This window comes from Cydia splendana, chromosome 6 (genome assembly GCF_910591565.1).
Source record: "Cydia splendana chromosome 6, ilCydSple1.2, whole genome shotgun sequence".
In the NCBI taxonomy this organism is placed as follows: Eukaryota; Metazoa; Arthropoda; class Insecta; order Lepidoptera; family Tortricidae; genus Cydia; species Cydia splendana.
Genome location: NC_085965.1, coordinates 13755063 through 13781766, shown reverse-complemented (window position 1 = coordinate 13781766; position 26704 = coordinate 13755063). Strand labels below are relative to the sequence as shown.

General features: G+C 38.2%; 1 protein-coding gene across 1 annotated transcript; it reads right to left on the bottom strand.

The window, feature by feature from the left end:
- Positions 1 to 14809: 14809 nt before the first annotated feature.
- On the bottom strand, positions 14810 to 17800 carry LOC134791612 (uncharacterized). The gene has a single exon (XM_063762661.1). The coding sequence runs from the start codon at positions 17798 to 17800 to the stop codon at positions 14810 to 14812; it is 2991 nt and encodes a 996-aa protein (XP_063618731.1).
- Positions 17801 to 26704: the final 8904 nt, after the last annotated feature.

Here is a 26704-nt window from a genome sequence, read left to right as displayed (position 1 = left end):
TAATTTGTTAAGCAAACTGTATCATTATTAAGGCAAGCACACCTACATGTCATTTTGTGCAACTTGAAGATGGCATGTGCAACTGTGCCGAAATCTCCGGAACTCGCCTAAATACTTACGTATAGGTATATATGTAATAATTATACTTACATGGTCCCATCCCCATACTCGTACCCCGTACCCCGGTTACAATAATATTTATAATGCAAATGATCATGTTAGCTTAAACTCCTAGGTATACTCGTACCATATCATTTTGTGTTGTTATCATTAGTAAAGGACTAATTCGGGATAGCACTGCGAGTTTGGAGTGTTTCCACTGATGAAAGCGGGCGAACGCGTGAATGAGCTTGTATGGCCACTAAAAGCCCCCCTTATTACAACTTCCACTTTCCCTAATAACTCCCACATATGCTCCCACCTGCATATTACATAATTTTGCATATTTTTGCGGTTAAGTACTCTTCAAAAGTAATTTATGCGCATTAAGTATGAGCTGGAAAAACGCTGAACGGTTGGAACTGTACTTTTCTGCGTTGAGTTGAGAGTTTATTACGCAGTTATGGTACGCAGAAAACTGAACAAGTTGTTACTTGTTTTCGATGCAAATGTTCGGCCTCAATTTTAAATTTTTGCTTAATTTTAGTGAGTTGTGATAAATTTTATACCTATGTATGTACACGTTGGCCAAAAAATAACTGCATTCCCGTTGCCAGGGATGTTTTGAGATTATACTGAGCAACATTTACTTTGGGACCAACACCGAAATCGCGAAAAAAAGTTTACCCTCCCATAGAAAATGGACCAGTCAAAATGTATGAATCAGCCAAATTTTTTTTTCGTGGTTTCGGGGTTGGTCCCATAGTAAAAGTTGCTCAGTATAATCCCACAACCTCCCTGGCAACGGGAATGTAGTTATTTTTTAGCCACCCTGTATACAAATTACATAGATGACACTTTGGATACACCCATCGCAATTGATGTACTGGTGGGTGCAACTTTATTTCCACATTTGTCTCTGCTGCAAATTGTTAGAAGCGATGTGGACTATATGCCACCGGCTATTCAGACGGTATTGGGGTATATTTTAATGGGTTCGATCCTTGCTTTACAGGCACCGCGTAAATATACTTTGGCATGTTGACCATCCGGTTCGAAGGAACAGAAATGGGGGCGCGACGAAGGACCAGCGGGAAGCGCAGTCCGAGAAGTATAAATTGACTATGGCGATGAGTAACTAAATTGATAATAAAACACTAGATAAACCGGCGGCCGCCGCACACGCATTGGAATTACATCCAGGTAAAGTCGGCCCATTAACTACATACATTTATGGTTTTATTTTCAATTTAGTTACACCCATAGTCCTTTTATTATTCTCCGACTTTATAAAAAAATAATACATTTCATTAGGTAGGTAAATCTATTTTTAGTTACATTCTTCATGACACAGTACGTAATTAAGCAAGGAAGTTCTCTGACACCGATAATCCCTTGTGTCTTTTTCTAAGTACCTTTAAGATATGAGCTCTTCTAAAATCACAATAAAATGATTCTCCTGTTTATTCTACAAGGGACGCACAAAGATCGCAATGTTGTGTGCATCATTAAAATTGTTTTATTTTAATTGGCATCAGCGGCGCCACGAAGAGGCGCGATGTAGATACGGCACGGTACGTTTCAATAGACTGCGCTTCGCTTTGCACCTAACCAATTTCTCGACACAAGGCGCCGCTGTGTCAAGCAAAATGGCACGATTGCTTAGGTAGGTATTGTCTAAAGCTAATAAATTGCATTTAGAATTTCCTTTAAAATCAAATACTGCGAAATCGTCTATCTCTACCCTAGAGGGTAAATGTTTATATCTATTAAAATATCTATGAAGAGCACAATGAGACTAGCATTTTCAAAATGACACTCACGGTCTCACGGGTTCGAACCCTGGCTCATAGCAAGTTGGGGACTTTTGATCGAAATATCAGTTGATATTCATTTTCATTTCATTCCATGTATTTTTTTCTTAAACAATACAATCATTGTGTCAGAAATCACAAAATTTATTTGATGTGACCGGGAAAATGATAAGATTAGGAGGATACTCCATAACAACAAATATCTAATAAAAACTGGTCAAGTGTAACTTGGTCTTAAGCAAAAGAATGAAATATTGCCAAAAAATGCTTGATTTTACGGAACCATAAGCCGCGAGTCCAGAAAAATGGCCGGTTTTTTAACTAATTGCTCATTCCAAAAACAGTATAATCACTTAGCCAACGAGGAAAACCAGACTAATTGCTACCAAAATAGAACATCGTGGTAAAAACTGGCACGGCGGCAACGGCAAATTCATCTAATTATGAAATTTAAACGGAATTAGAGCAAATGTAATTATTTCACCGACCGGGACACGGGAGCAAGCATCGGGATGCAAGCGGAAAATGAATCCGGTGGGTAATTGCCACTCCCTTGTTACTGTAAGTCCTTGTTGAGTTCTCAGCCTGGCATAAATGTAGTATTGTGCTCGTGTATAATATAGTGTATAGGTACCTACTATACAGGCTTTGTATACTACCACTCGGTATTCGTGTTCTTTAGCTTATTGTGTCAATCAAAATCATAGATAGAAGCATAATTGGCAATAAAGTTGTTCTGCTGTCTGCTTTGGTTAGAATAGTATGAGTACATATCCTGTTTATCGTCACAAAATCCACGTAGGTACCACTTTGCGGTACCATGGTACCAGAGATGTTGAGCCAACAGGATTGGCAATTGAAATTGAAATTGAAAATATTTCTTTCAGATTTACATCCATATTTGTTAGTATAACCAAAGACATATCTAACTTCGTATAAGACGAATAAAGTCTAAGGAAAAAACGTGCCTCGGAATTGAAGCAAAAGTCATTCTCGAATAGATGGCGCACACACCTTTAGCCTATCCTCGGCTAGATGGCGTGACGACACCGTTTCATATTTAACAATTTTAACACATAGATATTAGTGAATGAACATGGATCAAAATGATATAAAAATAATAAAATCATTTATCCATATATATACATTTTTTGATAACTTTATACGTTTTCATTTTGAGTTTTAGTCGTGTGTCGATAGATGGCAGTAAATTTACAGTGACTACAAAATTTACAATGACAGGACCCCTCTATACTATCTATTCTTTTTGGTATAACTTAGGAACTAATGTTAATTTTTGTGCATAATATAATATTAATATACCAATAGCACGTATAATATCAATAGCACGTTATAGATAAATCGGATTTAAGATGTTTAATTATAACTAAGTTGGCCTATTTGTATATTTAGGTATAGGTACATAAATAATTGTTACAACAATCTACATTTACAGCGTCAATGTTTATCCGTGTTAATGTTAGATAACGATATTTCCGTCAATGTTAATCGACATAGGTATTAATGTTAGATTATTAATAGTTTATTTAAGGCTTCGAAGTGTACCTTTAACTAAGTACGTCAGTCAATATTAGCGAGATTTATTAAACTATAATACATAGTTCCTTCGTGTTATAATATTTATGTATGTATGCTAGTTTTACTGTAAAAGGTACATATAGTTAGGTAGATTCTATTTATTTCAAGGTAAAACTTTGGTTAGTTACGGGCAAAGTTGGAAACATTAGGAGTTGTGTATTAGGTATTTCTTTATGGCTACAAATATAATGACCACCAAAAAATACTTTGGTACCCTAAATAAAAAAATCATGCTTACCAAAACAAATTACTGACACCAAAAAAATAAGGCCTAAAAATACAAAAGTACCACCATTTTAATTACGACTGCACTTCAAATTGTATTCAAATACCAAATATATTGAATGATCACCAAAAATCATTAATGATCACCAAATCTTGAAGACCAAATTAATGCGATATTTTCACCTAAATAAACCACTATGATTACCAAAAAATTTATACATATTACCAAATAAAGTAAACTGATGCCAAAATTACTAGCCCCACCCGCTCAACCCCCCGCACCCCGCACCGCATAGGTATCCGCATAGGTAGGTACCTTACCTAATCTACTTTTCTAGTAGCATTTCGTTATGCTACTAGAAAAGTAAGTCAAACTGCTATCAGTTAAGTGGGTTAGGTTAGCACTGCGACCCTTACAGAAACGAAATGCTACTATAAAAGTGGGTAAGGTTAGGTTAGAACTGCGATCCCCACAAAACCGAAATGCTACTAAAAAGTGGGCTAGGTTAAGTTTCAACTGCTACCCATACAGATACGAAATGCTACTAGAAAAGTGGGTTAGGTTAGATTTGAACTGCGACCCATACAGAAACGAAATGCTATCAGAAAAGTAGGTTAGGTTAGGTTTGAACTGCGACCCTTACAGAAACCAAATGCTACTAGAAAAATTGGTTAGGTTAGGTTTGAACTGCGACCCTTACAGAAAAGAAATGCTACTAGAAAAGTGGCTTAGGTTAGGTTTGAACTGCGACCCTTACAGAAAAGAAATGCTACTAGAAAAGTGGGATAGGTTAGGTTTGAACTGCGACCCTTACAGAAAAGAAATGCTACTAGAAAAGTGGGTTAGGTTAGGTTTGAACTGCGACCCTTGCAGAAAAGAAATCCTACTAGAAAAGTGGGTTAGGTTAGGTTTGAACTGCGACCCTTACAAAAAAGAAATGCTACTAGAAAAGTGGGTTAGGTTAGGTTTGAACTGCGACCCTTACAGAAAAAAAAATGCTACTAGAGAAGTGGGTTAGGTTAGGTTTGAACTGCGACCCATACAGAAACGAAATGATACTAGAATAGTGGGTTAGGTTAGGTTTGAACTGCGAACCTTGCAGAAAAGAAATGCTACTAGAAGAGTGGGTTAGGTTAGGTTTGAACTGCGACCCTTGCAGAAAAGAAATGCTACTAGAAAAGTGGGTTAGGTTAGGTTAGGTTTGAACTGCGACCCTTACAGAAACGAAATGCTACTAGAAAAGTGGGTTAGGTTAGGTTTGAACTGCGACCCTTACAGAAAAGAAATGCTACTAGAAAAGTGGGTTAGGTTAGGTTAGACCTGCGACTGTTAAAGAAATAAAATGCTACTAGAAAAAGGTGACGAAGTGGATTCATTAATTTAATATGATAACGGTAATTATATTAAATATTTGCACATTTAAATTAAAATGTGGTTACAATTTTGGTGGTCATTTACTATTTTTGGGTTTTCAATGATTATTTTGGAGTCATTTGCTTTAATATGATATCAAGATTTAAAAATTTGGTTATAATTTTACATTAAAATGGAGTTCTAATGTTGGTGGTCATTTACTATTTTTGGGGTTACAATGATTATTTTGGTGTCATTTTCTTTAATAGGATAGCAAGATGTAAAAATTTGGTTATCATTTCACATTAAAATGGGGTTTGAAATTTGGTAATCATTTAGTATTTTTGGGTTAATAATGATTAGTTTGGTGTAATAAAATTGGTAATCATTTCACATTAAAATGGTGTTATAATTTTGGTGATCATTCATTATTTTAGGGTGGTAAAATAGATTTTTTTGGTATTAAGTTTTACTAAATCTGATGATCAGTTAAATAGCAGCCTTTCTTTATTTTTGACTTAATCTATTTCCATAAAAGTACATACTTACTTAGGTATACGGATAGATTTTTGATTAAGTGATTTTATTTGGTATGGGTTGCTTTGATTGAACTCACATTTTTGCAGGTACAATCTCAGCTAGAAATTGTAGAAGTAGAAAAACGGTCATAAATAGCATTCAGTTTCTATTAAGGTTACTTTTAAATTTGCACATATTGTTTCCTAAAAACAATTAAACTTCGATTAGTCTGCGAGTGGCTGCGAGCATCGCTACTTGATCGAGTACCTATTTTGTGTTCTCGAAATCGCGCTCAACACTCAATTCAATCAAAATAGGATATTGTTTTTGAATTGGAATATCAATCAAATCAATTTTTGTTGTTTGATTTGAAGAGACACTACGCACAAATATTGCTCTTTTGTTTACTTCCTCCGACGTCCGAAATTCAAATCCGAATATTGTAGGAACACAGACAAGATATCCTCCAGACTGAGCATAGTAGCTCTATCCCCTCTGCCACGCATACGGTAGTTTTAAGCCCTTGCTACACGGTCGCCGACAAGCCTTCTAACCGTCTGACCTTGGTCTGTCCTTGGTATGCGGGTCCGTCTGAGTTGTCTGGCTAGACGGTGGCAGACCACAGTGTGTTCAGAACTCGCGGACGGACAACATGTATTGCAAGCGCACAAAATGGCCCCTAACCTTTCAGAAAGTTGGCGTGGCATTAGCACCTACTCAGTGGCGTATGGCCCTAAGGGCGGCGTATGCCACCCCTGGCGGATTGCATTTAGTTTTTCTTCCTTGACTTCTGGGGCGGCAAAACTTATTGGCTGAGGCGCCAAATTTCATAACCTACTCACACTAGTGCAATGACAAAAAAATAAGTTTTTAGCAAAAAAATCATTTTTAGTACAAGTTTTTATCGCTGACTGTACTTTTCTTTCCACAGGCAACTAATACTCGTCGAGACAATTCTAAAAACCCCAAACACAATTAGGTCGCGTTGTTCTATCACAGGGTTCCTATGGCCACCTCCTGTCTCCATCGTCAGATCAGCTCTATGGTACCATAATAATGCATTGTCACCCGACTTATATATGTATGCAAATTTTCAGCTCCATCGGAAACTAGAAAGTGGGTCTAATTTAAATTGCAAGATTTGACCCGTAATACAAACATATTTACATACATTAGGTATATTGCAAGTTAATAAAAAGCTTGTAAATAAAGAAAAGGGTATATTAATGAAACGCTGGCTCAAAAAACGACATTTGTTGAGTCATTTCAACTTAATGAATTTGCTGGACTACGCTACGGGGACATACATAACTTTCTGAGAATGAAGAGGATAGTATTTGATGAATTATTAGAAATGCTACTGAGTACCCATGGCATGGCTATTAACCACACGAGCGCACACGGCGCGTCCTCCAAGCGAAATGGCCGTATGCGGTCGGCGATGGGCGGCTCCGGACCGACCGCTCAGACCGCGGTCGCTGGCGCGCGCTCGCATGCCAAGGGCGTCCGGAGGTCAAACGAAATTTTGTTGGAAACAACTGTCTACACGGTCCGGGACGGACCAAGGCCATGCGGTCTGGGGGCTTGTCGGCGACCGTGTAGCAAGGGCTTTACTCCATTTTCGAGTCGAAAGTGTCTTTTTGTGACGCCCGTGTCTTTGAACGGACCAATCACGGCACGGGACCTCGCTCACCTCGTCCCTCGCACCCCCGTATTTTTGGCAGCATCGGTTTCATGAAATAATTGCTCTAAACTCGGTCTAGAGGATTCCTAGTCTATGTGTAGGAATAAGAAATTCATTAAATTCGATGGATGTAATTTAGAATTTATAGAATTGCTGCTAATTTCAGAGATAGTAACATTCTAATCTGAATCTTCGTTTAGATTAACGATATCTATTTGTTTATTCTGAATTCAGTAGCTGAAGGAAAACAATTTTCGAAGAAGCTTGTTCACAAATCATTGTGTTGAAGTCTAGTCAAAGGTCCCACTTTGTTGCTTACCATAAGGACGAGATCTTTATACGAATAACCTGTCAAAGTGTCCTTATGGCAAGCGATAAAGTGGGACTTTGTGCTTGGAAACGACACAATTCTTGATAAAATCCCAATACGTGTTAATAAACAATTACCCCGGGATCAAATAAATGTGTCCTTTAAACAATGTAAAACAATAGTTGCTAATCAGGCCTGGAAACAGGTCACAATAATGTTGAGGATTACCCAAGTACCTACGTGGCAGATTGCCGCGACAAAGGCGAGTGGCACTCGACTCGAGGCACGGCAGCAACTCAGGGTAAGCACCCCCTACCATTTTATTATAAAATAGCAGTAGCGGAATCATCTTGTAGACTGTAATTTTGTTGGAAGTTGACCAAGCCTAGTATGAATCATTAGGCATACCTACATTCATAGTCATCACACGTAATGTGTATAACGTGTGATGTGTATTACTATTAACAAAAAAACTTACGTATCTATCCTCTAGCCGCCTACACATCAAGAATTGCCAAGAAAATGCATTTGTCAAAATAAAGATTTAAAATATTGACATTATGAATAATATTTTTACATAACTTGATGTATATGTTAACCAGAGCTATATAGCTATGCTCCTTCGTATTTATTACCTCATAGAGTACCTATCTGTGTAAGCTATGAATCGAGCATGTATTGTATCGAACCGGAGGTGTAAACCCGGGCATCAATAACGGATATCAGCGTAATCTCGACTGAAAAACAATCACTACTTTTAGCCGGCGAATACAGCGAGCATTGAATTGCCATGGGCGTATCGCTCCTTAAAAACAAAAGACTACCCATGTTTGTGTTATTTATCAATTTTATATTTAAGCTAGACGTGATAGGTGTGAAATTGGCTCGTACGCTGTGGTGCCGATAATGCGCTGTGGTTTGGGAGGTGCGATATGGCTGCAAGCGATGCATTCGAATCATTCAGTCGATTGAATCGATTCATCTGCGGTGCTCAAACAGGCTCGAACACGCCCGAGCACCTCTATGTAGCTTGTTGTGTGCTAGGTGTTAGTGCCATTGAGAAATGTATAAAGCTCGTCGCACATGGAGCTATTGGACATGTGCAAGCTCCGAGGTGGAGATAGAGTAAGATTGCAGTGTGAGCTGTGCCGTGGTAGAAATGTAAAAAATGTAGGGAATAAGTTGATGTAAAAACTGTTTACTATTTAGAGAATTGTTTACTATATAGACAGCCGTATTCGAACAATGAGATACGTCAAATACTAGATATTGCAACGATATGGATTGGATATGTCAGTGTCAAAGAAGTGTTAAAATTGACGTTTCTTCAAACAAAAACGTCACTTTTGACACTGACATATCCAATCCATATCGTTTCAATATCTAGTATTTGACGTATCTCATTGTTCAAATACGGCTGAGAGTCTTATTTCGCAATGTTTTTAATTATTGATTTTTTGTGTTGATAAAGGAAAAATAATGAGAAAAAAGCCACAAGACTATACTGGTTGTTGGTGAGTCTTACTGGTTAATTCAACCATAGGATTCCAAGGTAACTGCCAAGCTATACGGGGCCTTTAAATTGTGATACAAATTGATATTTATTGTCATGCATTAGAAAAGGTTCGTCAGTACTTAAGCGTTTACAAAATAGGTATTTGGCTGAACATCTTTAGTATATTAAGCCAGCTGTGGCAGGTTTACTAGAACTTGGCATCGTTCTCTACTCCGTGGCGACTATGACTCCTAGAGGTTATTATCAATAGATATGACAAAACTTTCAATGCTTAAAGGTGGCCACTGACGAGCCTTCCAACAGTCCAAATAGCGTGGCTGCAATCCAAAATCGGTCAGTGAATGTCAAAAACGTACAATGTTTAATATTAGGATGCCGTCCATTTGGATGAATCCATTGTAACGGCATCCATTTGGAAGGCTCGTCAGTGGCCTGCTTAAGTCTTTCGTTGCACAGGTGTCCTACTCGGTAGCATCTTTAGAACAACAGATAAACACGTGCAAAGGTTCACTTTTCTTTACAAGGAAGCCCTAAAAGCTTAAACAATGAGTAATGATAACTAGCCAACTTCTGAGAAAGGGGTTTTTGCCGCTGTGTAAACGCATATGTAGGAATATGTCAGAATACTCCGTTAATGACCTATAAGGGCCTATATAGAAGTTACATAAATGAAACTGTTGGTGAGTAATTTGCTCGGTGATTTTTTCATACAAAGTTTCAGTTTCAGATTTAATGTAGGTACCTAAGTTTAACTATTAAATTTTTAGTAACTGAGCGTTACACAATCCATTCACAGTCAGCCAATCTTATACTTACTCGTAATCACTTCGCAATAAACCAAAATGACTTATCAATCACTACACATCTATACAAGTTAAGTGGTAAAACTATAGTGGGTCTAAAATGTCTAAATATGGAACAGTTGACAGCAGCAACTACGAGTACCATAGTTAGGTAAGTACTTAAATGGTACAGGCTTTTTTATCGTAGATGATAATGATATGAACAAGTATTTTTAATTTTATTTCATAATAGCGATAATTTTATTTATTTAAAATTTAAATAAGGAATGACTTTTCAACTGGATGCAGACGCTTGAGAATGAATAACAAAAATTATTAAAACAAAACACAGTTCGAATCCTTGTGCTTGGTCTGCGTGGTTCTGCTAATATGATGATGACAATACTGCCCTCCTAAGCTAAAAAGCCGTATTTGCAGTCAATTTGTATGAAAACTGAATGCAAATACGGCTTTTTAGCTTAAGAGGGCAGAATAAGTGTCGTATTATTTAAGGTTTCTGATTACGCCTACTGATGTATATCAACATTTCGTAACAGTATATATATATACTATGTACTATGTGTGTGTGGAGAGGATTAGACTGAACAGCAGAAAAGTAGACATTTACATAGTTATAATAGCCATGTACGTTAAAAACCTGTACACTTTTTTTTGTACAACCCCAAACTGATGTAGTCCCTCGAATTAACTGCCTAAAATTATGTTTAAGGATTTCTAATGCTTAGTTACTCAACAGGGATTGTGGATCGCATTATTAGATAAGTATTAGATAAAATTTTAATGTAGGTAATAAATTGTAATCGAGTCGTATAATTCTTCGACATTGGTGAAACAACTAACCGGAAAAGAGTGTACCTAGTCTAAAACATTCCCTTTTTTTGAGAAAAGAAAACGTGAATGATAACGACTCCTGTCCTGGCCGCGTAGCCAAGATGCCAATCGCTTACGCTCCGTAGCGATCGAAATGCAACTGTCACTGTCGCACTAATATGGAAGAGTGATAGAGAGACATAAAGCTTTTCGTTGTCGAAGCGATAGCGATTGTAACCTTGGCTAGGCCGGTTGATATTTCAACAATATGTAATTAATATTAAAATATGCAATTTATTCGTGGCTCTGCTCTTGTTTATAATATGCAACTGCGCTCTAAAAAGAGTGCCTATAGCATCATAATATAACTGGATATCAATGTCATTTTCTATAAACACTTCACAGACACATTCACTTAACGACAATGCCTGGCATCGTTACGGGAACGGGTATAAACTGCGAAATTTAGTTTGTGAAAACAGGTTGTTTGCGAAAGTTCGGGGTATATTCCATTGTCTCTATATCCGCTGCGACGACAATATGAATTTCAAATGAGCCTCTTGAGCCAACTGCAGGCGGAACGAGAATCACACACTCAGCCATTCATGCATTCCTTATAAATTAACTATTATTGCGATCCCGCTTATTCATAACAGCGAGGCTATGTAGGTTTATTCTATAACTGTGTGTCGTCAGGGTTAGAATGGAGTGCTCGATCTTAATTAATACATTGTGGGTGTTTGACAAATAGAGAACATAGTGGGTAGAGCGACTTGGGATATTAACATTAGGGATCGAGGAATAGTGTATAATTAAATCATGCATTTAAACTGGTGCCTATTAAGAATAGGAAGAGGAATAAATTGTTAATTAGATATATTAATGTTTAAATTTTTTATAACAGACACAATGATACACTTGCCGTAATGCCACTTGGTATTATGTATATCATTACATGATATGTGTAGGTATGATGTATTTCAAAATCGATGTTTTTGATATTATTATTATTTAATCTAAATCGTAATGGATTGCTTATTTAAATATAATTATTGAGTACTTTAAAAACATAAATAAATAACTTCTACTTATGCAGTCGCCGTCTTAAATACGCGTTTTTGATATTTGGTAAAAAAGTTCATAAGTGAATAGGCCGATTTAAGTAAGTGTTCACTGACTACACTTGCACTGCACTTCCTACCTTTTGTAATGAAACACTTTCTTGACAACTTAATACTCATTTATTCCGAAACCAAATTGACTATATACGTGGCTGTGGAAAAATCTTAATAGCGTGAAGTAGCCGACAGAACAGCGACATCTACTGTGAAATTGGGCAACTATAAAAACTAAACATTACTACATTCAACATTATCGGCCCCCAAGGACGACTAGTCCTTCATAAAGATCCATGTAAACAAAACAAAACAAGAATAGTGAAGTGAAAATCTACACGAATCAATAGTAAAAGGTTAAATTACACAGTGAAACTCAAATAGAGCTATTCCTCTAAACTAAAAACACATTAAACTTCTTAACAGATAGTTAAGAATCCAGAGGTAGAGGGCAAATTTTAGCAATGGGCCTACGAAAAGTACCATTCTTTAATTTCAACGTAACCACTCGTGTTAAACCATCTCTACCAGGATGCTTATCTATTATACGACCTAACAACCACTTTCCGGGAGGGAGTCTTTCATCCTTGACCAAAACTACTGTTCCAATATCAGGATCAGGATTAGTAGCGGTCCATTTATACCGGTTTTGTAATGTTGTTAAATACTCAGAACTCCAACGAGTCCAAAGCGATTGCAACATCCTTTGGAGCAATTGCCAACGATCCAAACGGGATACTGGCACAGTTGTGAGACTTTCTTCCGGAACAGTGATAGGAGCTTCGCCTATAAGAAAATGTCCCGGTGTAATTGGAGAAGCATCATCAACCGAGTTACTGATGGGAGTTAACGGTCGAGAATTTACACAAGACTCCACTTGCGTCAAAAGTGTGGAATACTCTTCGAACGTGAGAAGAGTCTGTCCGATTACACGCTTAAGGTGAGACTTGATCGATTTCACACCGGCTTCCCAGAGTCCACCAAAATGTGGTGAGCCAGGAGGAATAAAGTGCCATGTAGTTTGGTCATTTGCCAAAATCTCAGATATTTCTCCAACTACTTCTGAGTTCCTATTCCTAAACATAGTGTCAAGCTCTTTAGAGGCTCCAACGAAGTTGGTACCACAGTCGCTCCACAGATCACTACAATGACCGCGTCTAGAAGTGAAACGACGAAAAGCGGCAATAAAAGCAGCCGTGGACAAGTCACTCACAAGTTCTAGATGAATGGCCTTGGTCACGGTGCACACAAACAAAGCAATATAGGCTTTACAAGTGCGTTGACATCTACCAGGGTACAATTTTAACTGGACTGGACCAGCGAAATCCACTCCACTTTTACGGAAGGGCTTATCTGGCGTTACACGACAAGCAGGTAACTGACCCATCAATTGATTGATCGGTGTTGCAGACTGTTTGAAACAAGGGATGCATTTATGAACAACTTTCCTAACTAAATTCTTAGCACCGATTATCCAATATTTGCAACGAATTCCATTCAGAGTCAGTTGAGGACCTCCGTGCAAACAATGAATATGAGCATCATTCACAATCAAAACAGCTAAATGACATTTCGAGGTTAAAACGACAGGTGATTTTGTGTCAAAGTGTACATTTGCATTACGTATACGTCCTGTAACTCGAATAATGCCATTTTCATCTATAAACGGGGTAAGTGGGGTCAAAACATCAGATTTCGGAAGCCTTTGGCCTTTTCTCAGCATTTGTAACTCTTCCTGAAACCAAAACTCCTGAGAGAGTCGAATGCAAACCTTTGTGGCATATCTCAATTCGGTAACTGTAAGATGCTGAGGAAAAGTCTCAGGAACTGTCTGATTAAGTTTTGCATCAATGTGTGCTTTACACAGCTTTACAAATCGCAATATGTACGCTGTAACGCGAATCAATTTTGTCAGAGTAGAGTATCTAGCCAAATAGGTAAGTCGATCATCACTCTCATTCGATACACCAGCTTTAAGTGCTACTATCTTACTATCATTTCCTTTCGAATTTTCTTTGGCTTCTAGTTGTGTTGTTGGTATGTCGAGAGAGAGCGAGCGACATCTATCAAAATCATTCGTTTGGTGAAGTAAAGTTGGTCCGCGCCACCACAACTCGCAGTCTTTAAACAGATCGGGACGAATGCCACGCGACGCAACGTCTGCAGGGTTTTCTGCCGATTTAATGTGGTGCCACCGGCCACTACTTACATTATTAACAATCTCAGTGACTCTATTAGCTACGTACGTTTTCCAAGTGCTAGGGTTTCTTCGAAGCCACGCTAAAACAATCATTGAATCTGTCCACGCAAAGACAGATTCCTCAGGCAAACGAAGACTGTGCTGAACATCTTTGAGTAACTTCGAGAGCAGTACCGCGCCACACAGTTCCAATCGTGGAACGGAAACTTGTTTTACAGGTGCCACTTTTGTTTTGGCAATGACTAGTGACACGTGGATTCCGTGGGGCGTGATAACTCGCAAATAAACAACAGCAGCGTAAGCTAAACAAGAGGCATCACTGAACCCGTGAATTTCCACTCTTTCCTTGCCGTCGCATTGTGTGTGAACCCAACGATCTAAATACAAGGTCGGCATGTGACAGAGCTGGTCTCTGTAGCTTGACCACTCTGTGGCAAGTTCGAGAGGAAGTTCATCAGTCCAACCAATACCACTCACATATTTAATTACACAAACGGGTCTACCGCGATATAATTTCATTGTTTTTACCTTTAATTCCGACGTTTCAGCTGAGTTGCACCAGCTGTGGTCACGGAAAGACTGACGTCCCAACAAATGTCAACGGAGATATTAATAAAACACCACTAAACTACCCGAAATTAGTTTATAAAAATGTACAATGTATGTAAAATGTAATGTATGTTTATGTAAATGTGTTTGTAAAAGTGTATGTAATGTATGTGTCGTTTGTGTAATTAAATATGTGTACAAAACGCGAGAGTTTAAAGTGTTACAATACCACTCAACCAAAGTTTTTGCAAAAACATTTTTGCAGTAATAATCACTGGCCCTAAAAAACCTAAAGGGTCATATGATTTCGCAATGTCCGACAGTACTGACGTTTTGGTGAAGCGTTCTGTGGGTTCTAAAATATCTACCTTAAGTTCGAAGACATCGTGATGTGAGTTCCATTTGATACCTAAAGCTTTGATGGTATCATCAAGCTTGATCTCGACACTTGGTTGATTTGTTTTTTGTGCGCTAGGTATATTCTTCAAGACGTCAGGACTGTTGGATGCCCATTTGTGCATTTCAAATTTACCATTAGCCATAGCTTGTGTGATACGACTCTGTAACTTAGTAGCTTGTTCCATGTCATTCGCACCTGTGAGTAAGTCATCCATATAAAAGTCATTACTTATGACTTCAACTAAGTCTGGGAATCCCTCTTTTTCATCTTGTGCAAGCTGCTTCAGAGTGCGAATAGCGAGGAACGGAGCACATGACGTACCATATGTCACAGTTAACAAACGTTTCTCGACGATTTCATCTTGTGGAGATGAGCGCCACAGTATGCGCTGATAGTCAACATCTTCTTTAGCGACGAGTATTTGGCGATACATTTGCTTTACGTCAGCAAGCAGACAAATCTTGTGAGTACGCCAACGAATAATGAGATCTCGTAAGTCTTGCAATAGTGATGGTCCGATGAGTAATTCGTCGTTCAGAGATGAGCCATTTGACGGCTGTGCAGTGCCATCAAAGACCACACGAAGCTTTGTTGTGCTGCTGGATTCTCTTATCACAGCGTGGTGAGGGAGATGGTAGACTTTGTGAGTTGGCTTGTGTTGTGGGTCTACATCTTCCAAGTGATTCAGCTTCTGATATTGATCTATGAAGTCTGCATAATCTTTCTGAAATTTAGGCTTATTCGCGAATCTCTTCTCCATGTGCATTAGTCTCTGTTGTGCGATTTGTCGAGAATCGCCTAAGTTCTTTTCGTGGTCATCTTTAAACGGTAAGCGTACGACGTAACGACCATCTTCTTGTCTGGTGTGAGTTTCTTTATAGTGCTCTTCACATTGTGTCTCAAGATGTGTCATCGGTTTCTCATGAGGCTTGTACTCTTCGGTCTCCCAGAATTTGCGTAAGAGTTGATCTACCTCGATAAGTGCGTGGTGTGCTACGATATTGTGAGGTGGCAGATCACTTCGTGATTTAGACGCTCCAGAGACGAACCATCCGAGTTTCGAGTTTTGTGCTATAAGCTTGTCATCGTTATATTTGTGAAGTCCGTCTAGCAAAATAAATGCATAGACCTCGGCGCCCAGTAGAACATCAATAGGTCCCGGCGATTGCATGTGAGGGTCTGCTAGTTGCAATTGGGACAGGGCAGGCCATTGTGAGATGTCAAACTCCTTTGAGGGTAACCAACTATTAATCTTCGAGAGTACGTGAGCGTCAACTTGCATTACATAGTGAGTGTCTATCGGTGAGTAAATATCTAAGTTAACGACGTGTCGTGGCAGTGAAGCTTGATTTTCAAGACCGGTGATATTAGCTGGCTGGAAAGTCTTCTTCAGTCGCAGCAATTGCACTGCAGACTCCGTAATGAAGGTGCCTTCTGAGCCTTGGTCAATAAGGGCTCTAAGTTGTACAAGAGAACCACTGCTATCCTTCAAATATATCTGTGCCGTGGCCAATATCACTTTCTTGCCTTTTTGTGAAACCTTCAGACTTGTGAGTTCCTTAATTTGTGTGTCTTCAGGTTCTGTGGGTGTCTCCATAGTGACTGTATTCGCAGCTATACTCTGGTAGTGCAAAAGCGTATGGTGTTTGCGATTACAGGTTTTACATGTTGTGGCTTGTCTACAATTCCGTATGGAATGTCCTTTGACAAGGCAATTGAAGCATAAGTTGTTGTTCTTTACAAATTCTTTACGTTCATCTATGTTGAGTTGTGTAAATTCAGTGCAGTGACAGATGTAGTGACTTTTCTTACAATATGTGCATTCCGTATCAACTTCAGCGGTGAAAGATCTCACATTCTTTATTTTAGGTGCAGTAGCTAGTTGTAATGTGGTCTCTTTCTTATCTTTCTTCTGTGTCGCTTGTACCATTTCCATCGCTCTGAATCGTCCCTCTAAGTATGATGTGAGCTTCTTATAAGTGGGTAACTCTATAGAAGAACCAAGTGATTGCTCCCAAGCTTTGTGAGTTTCACTATCTAACTTGGATACTACAATATGCACGATGATCGAATCCCAAGTAGTTGTGTCAATCTTCAAATTCGCTAGACTACTGAGACACTGGTTTGTAGTATCAAGAAGATCCTTGAGGCCTTTAGAGCATTCGTACGTGAGTTTCTTCTGATTGAGCAGGCGATTCAGTATGGTATTCGCTATCACTCTATCATTGCTGTAGCGGCAGACTAAGGCGTTCCAAGCCTTTGCATAGTTGGCAACTGTGAGTTCGAAATGACGGACGACTTGTTCTGCTTCACCCTTCAAGCTTGACCTCAAATAATGATGCTTGTGTATGTCACTCAGACCCGGCTCATTGTGTACCATAGAGATAAACAAATCCTTGAAGTGCATCCATTCTTGGTAATCACCGGAAAACGAAGGAAGGTTTATCGGCGGGAGTTTACTCTTTGTGACAACTTGAGGTTGTGATGCATGAGGCACTTGAGGTGAGGCACCTTCTTGAATTGTGACAGATTCCGTCAGTTCTAACAAACTAGTCTTGAACTCCATATAGAAATCTTCGACATCATTGTAGAGCGCTTTCAGTTCCTTTTTCTCATCTACGCTTACTGAAGACTTTAAAATTTCTCGGTGCTCAGTAAGGAATTGATTCCAGTATTCTTCAAGCGACTCTATGCGTATTTTCAAGTAACTTGCTGTGTAACGCGTTGACGAAGTTTTCTTGTGATTGGTGAGAAGTCTTTTAATCTGACTAAAAAGTTCTTCTTGTGATGCTATGTTAGCCATTTTGTTTAAAATTTGCTAAGTGAGTGACAGATTTCAGTCTATTTTTATTCTGTTTATTTTTGAACACAATTTTTCAGAGTCATTTTTCAACCGAAATTACGCTATGTCCAAGAATTCACAAAATCGACTAAGTCCAAATTTAAGCAAATTATTCTAAGTGTTTTTTCAGCGGTTTTTTTCTAAGTCCTAAATTCACTCGAAATTGCACTATGTCTTTTTTCACGTGAAATATTCTAAGTGTTTGTTACCGCGAAAATTCACAAAGTCTTTGACACTTCACATTTCCACTGTCACTGTACTCACGATTATCCTGTTCCGAAGGACCAATGTTCACTGACTACACTTGCACTGCACTTCCTACCTTTTGTAATGAAACACTTTCTTGACAACTTAATACTCATTTATTCCTTTTTTTTTTTTTTTTTTTTTTTTTTTTATAACATAGTAATCTGAGTCGGCCGGAAAAATCCGGCCCTATTACTCATTACCCTAAAGACTCATTTATTCCGAAACCAAATTGACTATATACGTGGCTGTGGAAAAATCTTAATAGCGTGAAGTAGCCGACAGAACAGCGACATCTACTGTGAAATTGGGCAACTATAAAAACTAAACATTACTACATTCAACAGTAAGTATATAAATTTACTTCATGAAATAAACTTTGCTTACTGTTTCATTTTTATTATTGATGCAAATACTAAACTAATTACTTAACTAGCAAAAAGCAGAGCTTTGTAAGGGCTCGCGGAGTTTTTCTACCTAAACGTACCAGACCGCGACTTTGATCCAATCCGATGCTTGTTCCGTGTTCGATCGAGTGGGTAATAAGTAATAATAAGTCAGTTAAGAACACAGCTATAAGTGAGAGCAAGAAAGAAATATACTAACCGGACCCCGGTTGCTGTCCGGTACGCCTGTTTGTTACTGCTGTTACTTTGTACATTAAAAACGTGTCCAGATGAGAAAATCAAATTGTCAATATCATCCACACGTAATATACAATTTCATAAGCGCTTATTACATCCTACATGGTCGCCCAGTACTTTTTGTAAGGAAGCCAACTGGCTTTCCTACATAATGTTGGGTCAGCGAGCCAATGTCGAATTTATTTTTACGTACTGCTCTATCTTGGGTATTGCTCTCCCAAGTGCTCATCATGACGAGTTGGATGTCCATAACAGCGTGTGTCTATGTTGCATCAAACCTGAGTTCCACTAGGTTCAGCCAAGGTTCAGCACCAGCTCTATCTTGGGTACTACTTTCCTAAGTACTCATCAAGACGAGTCGGATGACCAAACCAGCGTGTGCCTATGTTGCACCAAACCTGAGTTCCAATAGATGGGTCAAACAGATCACTGTGTTATGTCTTTCCTGTAGACATACACAAGAGTTAAGGGCTATAAAGGTTAATTTTCTTATTTAACCCTTATCCACGTGAAAAGGTCCTCCTTTTATTTAAAGAACTATGATAAAATCATTACTTACATGCCCACAAGCTGTTAACTATTGCCCACGGGAGAGAAAACTAGTGTGTTATCGCGAACAGCACATTTTTCTCTCCTGTGGGCAATAGTTAACAGCTTGTGGGCGTGTAAGCAATGATTTTATCATAGTTCTCTAAATAAAAGAAGGACCTTTTCACGTGGATAAGGGTTAAATAAGAAAATTAACCTTTATAGCCCTTAACTCTTGTGTATGTCTACAGGAAAGACATAACACAGTGATCTGTTTGACCCAGATACAGCCAGGGTTCAGCATCAGCTTTATCTTGGGTACTACTCTCCTAAGTGCTCATCAAGACGAGTCGGATGACTAAAACAGCGTGTCTATGTTGCAACAAACCTGAGTTCCACTAGGTACTGCCGGGGTTCAGCATCAGCTCTATCTTGGGTACTGCTCTCGCAAGTGCTCATCATGACGAGTCGGATGTGCAAAACAGCGTGCGTCTATGTTGCATCAAACCTGAGTTCCACTAGGTACAGCCAAGGTTCAGCATCAGCTCTATCTTGGGTACTGTTCTTCTAAGTGCTCATCAAGACGTGTCGATTGACTGAAACAGCGTGTGCCTGTGTTGCACCAAACCTGAGTTCCACTAGGTACAGCCAAGGTTCAGCACCAGCTCTATCTTTGGTACTACTTTCCTAAGTACTCATCAAGACGAGTTGCATGACCAAAACAGCGTGTGCCTATAGACCTAAGACACGCGCTGTTTTGGACATCCGACTCGTCATGATGAGCACTTGGGAGAGCAGTACAGTTTATTTGTATCTGTACAAACTACAAAGGTACTTGAGCTCGTCATAATTTTATAGAAATAAAAAAAAATGGCATCTTTGTGATCTTACGTAAGAACTATGAAAACTCCCACCCTCCCCCTTTTAAGAAAAAATAAGATATGTTCGACTCCCCTCCACCCCAAAATCGTCTTACGTAATAAATGAATGGCGCCAAAACTGTTTCTCGAACTGAAAATACCCGATTTAAGTTTGCTAACACAACATGACTGATCATTTCATCAGCGTCACAAAACATTAGAAGTAAATTGACCTCCGCAATGAATATACAGCAAGATTGATTGTACTAGTAGGTACCTAGGTATTCACAGAAACTTAATTGCTACATTGGGAATCAAACCAAGCGAAGCGAGATGGGTCTGAATCCAAAATTTTAATCGTTTTTAATCGTACACATGTTAATGCTGCTTTTCATGTAAACTACAATTAAGGAAAACAATATGTTTAATTATATATATGAATATTAAATGTAAAAACTTTACAAATTCCAATATTAGGGTTCAATTGTTTGCGGCTTTTAATCACACACTCAATAAAACATCATCACGGCTGATGCCAGAAATGTGGTCAAATCAAATTCCTTTGTTTTTCAAAGATGTCCGTTTGAAAGTCATTCATTCATTATCATTATTAAATCGATGTCGACGTTATTATTGTCAATAGGGGCTCCTGTCCCAGAAGTAAGTAAGTGTTGTAAGGTGTTAAAAATGATCTTCACTTATTTATTCTCACAACTATAAGGGTATGATGAAGTGATTTTGAACACCTTCCCCGTGTAGCTACTTTTGCGTAGTAGCATTTATCTGTCAGTATCCCTATAGTTCGTACCTAGCGATATCGAACCACTAAACTCAATTATTGACCGCAACGCAATGCTGACGACGCCTCGCTAGTTGGCGTGGCGTTCAAATTAACGTGTGGCGGTGCTGTACTGGAAGCTAAGCTATTGTTATTTACTTTTTATAGTTGCTTGAGTGGCTGTTCAGAAATATCAGGGAAACTAACACAAGCAAAGATAAGGCCTGAGATTCTTGTGAGCCATTTGATATTTGTCCTTCAAGATATATATGTATTAAGACGCAATACCCCATGCGGAAACATCTTACAAGCATCTGGGAGTTTTGCATAAATAAGAGAGTTCAATTATCTTTCTTTTAAAGTTCAACATAAAATTCTAAATAAACGATTTTATAGTCATTAGTCGCATAGAATAATACGAAATATACGATCTGAAAATCTCGAAACTGCCACACAAGAAATTAGAAAAATGGTTAGCAAGTATCAGTGCTGATTAATGATGGTCCCACACTGGCTGTTATAAAATGTTATCAATAACATCGTGTGACAGGGATAATATGATAGTATTGATAGTGTTTTATTATGTTGTCCAGTGTCACACAATGTTAATATGTAATGTTAATGTTATATTTAACAACCAGTGTGTTACCATAAAGATAAATCCACTTTGACATTTAGTAAAAATATATTAACGATTGTTTTGTATTTCAGCGCTTTTAGTGGGACGTCTACCCGGTGTACCGTACCTAACTATTGATAGAGATAATCGCACACAGTGTCGACGTCACCATATTTACTAATGAACCACCACTGTACGATGGTGAAAAAAATATGATACCTATTGCTTGCTGGTAGTTGAAGATGACATAATCTTCAACAAACTAAAATAAAGTAGGTAGATGTTGTTCAAAAATCAACTAGGTTGGTACTTGTTCTAGTTTAGTAAAATTAAGACCTTGAAGTAGATAGTAGCCTTGTCTCTAAAGTCTAATAGATTAGATTGAATTTAAAATTCAAGGAGTTAATCTCTAGCCAGACAGTCGCTAAAGTTTAAGCCAGCGCCGGCAAGAGAAAAATCTCTTTTGGATATTTTAGTATACAGTGCCGATAAGCGTTAGTTAAAGTTATATATAAACAAAACATTACACAATAATGCTAAAGATCCCTTAAATACGCGTTAGCCATGAGCTGCCCTTATCGAGCGATTTGTCGCGCGATAAAAGATCCCGCTCCGGACGAGGGGCCCACAGATGCAGTTGAATTCCAAACGAAAGTTGAGCGTGGGCAACTGTTGGCCTCAATCTAACCAGTATATCAATCTTCAAACAAATAAAGGCGGTGATAGTTAAGCGTGTCAACCATTAGATGTACTTAAGTATACTGTTTTCGGGTCCGTTGTATAAATAGGGTTAGAACCGGTGTTAGTTTTATGCCATTCATGAGTGCATTTCAAATAAGACACGCTAGCCCTGTAAGTAGTACCTATCGAGCAATGGCGATGTATGCAGCTCGGGTGCGCTCGATCCAGCCCTCGCCCCTCGCACCTCGCACGATTGCCCTGTGTAGACGGCTTTGTCGAATGGGTATAGTTTTATAGACTGTGGTTGTCGGTGGCCAATCCCAAATTACTCATAAATCTGCTGGTTCGCTGGAGCAAAGTTCTCATGTTTACTCAGTAGAAGATGAATACAACAGCACTGATTACTCTTATCACCCTCGTTCCGGCGCATAAATTAACGGACTTACAAAAGATTACCAGCTTTATTGCAAAGTAGGCACTTACTTCTTTGTTGCGATGAGACAATGTTTTCGGAAAACAAATTATTTGTGATCAGGATAAATTGCTGGGTACTGTTACACTTATAAAATAATACACGCGTAATTAAATTGTAACTGAGGGCACTTTTTTAAATACTTAACGTGATATCGAATATTGGCCAATAAATGGTCATGCTCAGGCGCAAATAAAATAATATACTGTGCTTTCTCCTCTTGGCTCTTTACCTATTGCATCTTAAATGTACAAAAACTTAGTGTGAATGATGAAGATGACTGTCTTAATGGTCTTAACGCTGATCTAATATTCGGTAGCACGTAGAAAATATTACCATAGAGCGGTCACGCCATACGCGTACTACATTAATCGCTTTATAAGTAGTGTCTATTTGCTCATGACTCCTGTATGTATGTACCAATTGTACCATCGTCCATACTGTTAACTGACAGTTCGTAAACCTTATTACAAAAGCCTAAGGTCCACGGATGGACAGTTAAGAGTGGTGCTGTTTGTACACACATCAATGTGTGTGTTCCTTAGCACATTCATTGCCACTAAGTGCTACGGGTTACGCTCGGAGCTCGTAGCCACGGTTTTGCCGAATGTGAATGAGCGCGTAGTCGCTACGAACAGTGTACCCGACAGTCGGGTTCTTGGCCTTGATTGTGTTAGGGTAATCACTAACCAGATGAAAATATTTTGAGGTAACCATGGCAACGTAGTACCAGAAACAGCCATTTTATACTGAAATTATGAACAACTGCTTGTTACATGGTCCAATACAACGGAATTTTGAGCTTTTCGTGATTGCGTTGTTAATAATACTTAGATTCTTTCAATCTGCAGTTAATCTGCCGTCGCGCAGTGAGGTAATTTATGCCGCGGATGTTTTTAATGAACTCTTAATGAAATACTATTACTCGTCCTTATTCTGTGATAGGTACTACACTGAACAAGTGACGAAAATATAAACCTAATTCATTATACCAATACGCAAGTACCTAGATAAAAGGTATCCGAACGTTTTCAACGCACATTTCCAACGTGAATCTTTATTTACGACCTCCGATTATCTTTGCCAAATTATTGATTTCCTTTTATTCAATTCATTGGAAGATGCGATTACATTCTGGACGAATGGAGAGGAAACGTTAATTCCGCTAATGGCTGGCCCGTATTCAAATGATAACGTGTTCGGGTATATCCATATTATTATTAATTCTTTATTCACAGAACTCTATAGGCTAATGATCGGAAAATGTGTTATCATTTTTCTTTGCGATGAAAAGCGGACATGAGAGGTTTGATCAATATAAAGTATTGGATTTCGAGTTTTTAGTGACTAGTGTGCACGAGTTCTCCTCTGTCGTCCCGGCGCTACCCCGGCGCACTCGGGAGGCCACGGCGCATACCGCGGCATGCCGCGGCATGCCGGCGCCTACCGCCGCGGTATCCTCTAACGTGCTCCTCGATGCCGCGGAGTAACAATCCTCCGTGATGCTCCGAGATCGGTCTCAAAGCATTTAAATTTATACCTGAATGTAATTGAAATATGGAAGAATATACATTGATAATTTTAAAGTGTTCTGCGCTGCGCTCTGCCGGTTAGCGCAGGCCTGTAGATTAGGTATTTAAGTTTCGATTGGCGTTTCCTATCCACGATTTTCATCTTGGCTAGGCCCCCAGGCCCGAAATTCAAAATACGGGATAAAATCAAACCACAGAGTGCGTACCATCGCCCACACTGTTAACTGTACATCGGTGGACCTTATGCCTTATGTAATAAGGTAATGGTGAGAGGTGGAGGGAGGTGATGTACAGTTAGGAGTGTTGCTGTTTGTACTCGTACCTACAATGTTAAATGTAAATGAGACCAGGGGCCTATTTCTCGTACGTTACAAGTTCACAAGTCTACAAGCTTACATTTAAAATTTCATTGTACAAGTGTGTTTTAATTCTGTTTCTCGTAGGAATGATTACTACAAGTGCTACAAGGCGGTTGTCTAAAGTTAGAAAATAGGTTTGTTTACTATGCAAAAAGGAAATGCAATGGCCATTATAAATGTTATCTTAATGTCAATGTCACTGTTATGCATCATAATCATATCATAATCTTAATAAGAGGAAAATAAAATGGCTGACTTGTGTTTTCGGAATATACAAGCGTATAATAATACAAGTAGTAATGAAAAGCGTTTCTCAAAATTATCAATTACAAGTGTAAAATCAAACTCAGTTTCGTCTGTCACTCTATGAATGTTTACAAGCTTCAGGGTGGGTCAGTTTTTTTTATAATACGGGTGAATTCGTTACAAAATTATTATGTTATTGGTCATTTACTGGTTCTTTCCCAATTATAATAATTTCATAGGAATGAGTTTACTGTTTTTTTTTTGGAGAATAAAAACTAAATTTAAATAACATTACTGATTTTAACGAAGTGCATTCAAAACTTACACGTTTGAGATCTTAAAAATGCAATATCTTCATTTATGTATTAATCGATTTTTACTAAAAACGCATATTAGCAGTTTATAGAGACTCCTCATTATTTCGTGATAAGTCACAAGCTACAAGTATAAAGTACAGCTTTTGAGAAACGAAATTACTATTTTAGTATATAATATCTACTAGTGTTTGTCAACTTGTGAAACAACAACACTTGTGAAAACTCTTTTATCCACGCTCTTGTAACAATTATACATTTACGTGAAACGGAAACTTGTTAAAAATATTGAAATACAAGCGTTACCATAGATACACACTTGTATTACAAGACTTGTAACGTACGAGAAATAGGCCCCAGAGTGTAATGCGTTAAATTTAGCAAAACGTATTAAATTAATAACGCTTATTACATGGGATAAAGTGCAAAAGTACTCGTGTGAACAGGTTTATTTAACATAGGGTTAATTAAGGTTATTATGCGTGATGGATATGATATGCCTTAAGACATTTTCTACCAGTAATATTTATTATAACATTTATGAGCGTTCAAAAACTGCAAAAATATCTGCCACTGATTCGTACTATCGCTATGCATCCAGCTTTATCATGTGAACGGCTAAGGAGTGGAATTCACTTCCTGCAAATTTATTCCCAGTCCAGTATAACTTGGATCTTTTTAAATCGAGAGTGAATAGACATTATAGACATCTTTTAGGTAAGCATTGATCCATCCTAGACCGCATCGGCACTTACCGTCAGGTGAGATTGTGGTCACATTTTCTAATAAAAAATGGACCAATTAAAACGCCAACTTCAGACTCACCGCAAATCAATAAAAATTTCCAAATAGGAATAATTTTTCTTAACAATTATAACCTGGAAAATAGGAAACAAAAGGGCAAAATTCTTTTAAAGTAAAGTATTTTATCGTAATACTTATCAAAGACGTAATTCGGGATGTTTACATAGCTAAAAATAGTCTTCCAATTTCCTTTAGTTTTTATTCTGCCTTTGACGGTAAATATTTATGTAGCTTCTCAATATTTTTCAAAAACTCTTAGGCTTCTATTAATATGAGCGTAACTACGTAGAAACTTTATATGCTTCACCAGATCTAACTATGAAGTAAGTGTCGGTGTGTTAACGCCTACAATTTGGTATTCTACATACCTATGAAGATAGACGTAAAATTAATGTCATATCGACACTTCAAAGTCACACTTGTAAAGTGACTACGGCTTAGAGATGAGTTTTGTTGATTTTAAAAGCTTCTACTAAATATAGCTTTAAATCCTAACGGCTCGATTCGGAAAATGAATTAGATTTCTACTAGACTTCAACAAGTTACGATATGGATAATTTAAAGATATTTGTAAGATAGATATATCAAATTTGACGTTTCCGCGATTCTGGAGGTCCTCTTGAACGATTTCGACAAGTTATGACTTAGATATCCAAGTCATATCTAGTCGATATCTAATGTAGATCTAGTTGATCTCTAAATCGTCTCTAGATCTTGTGATTATCTCGAAATCCGAATAGGCCTGTAAGTGAAGTTTACCGATAACAATAGGCTATCAGAGT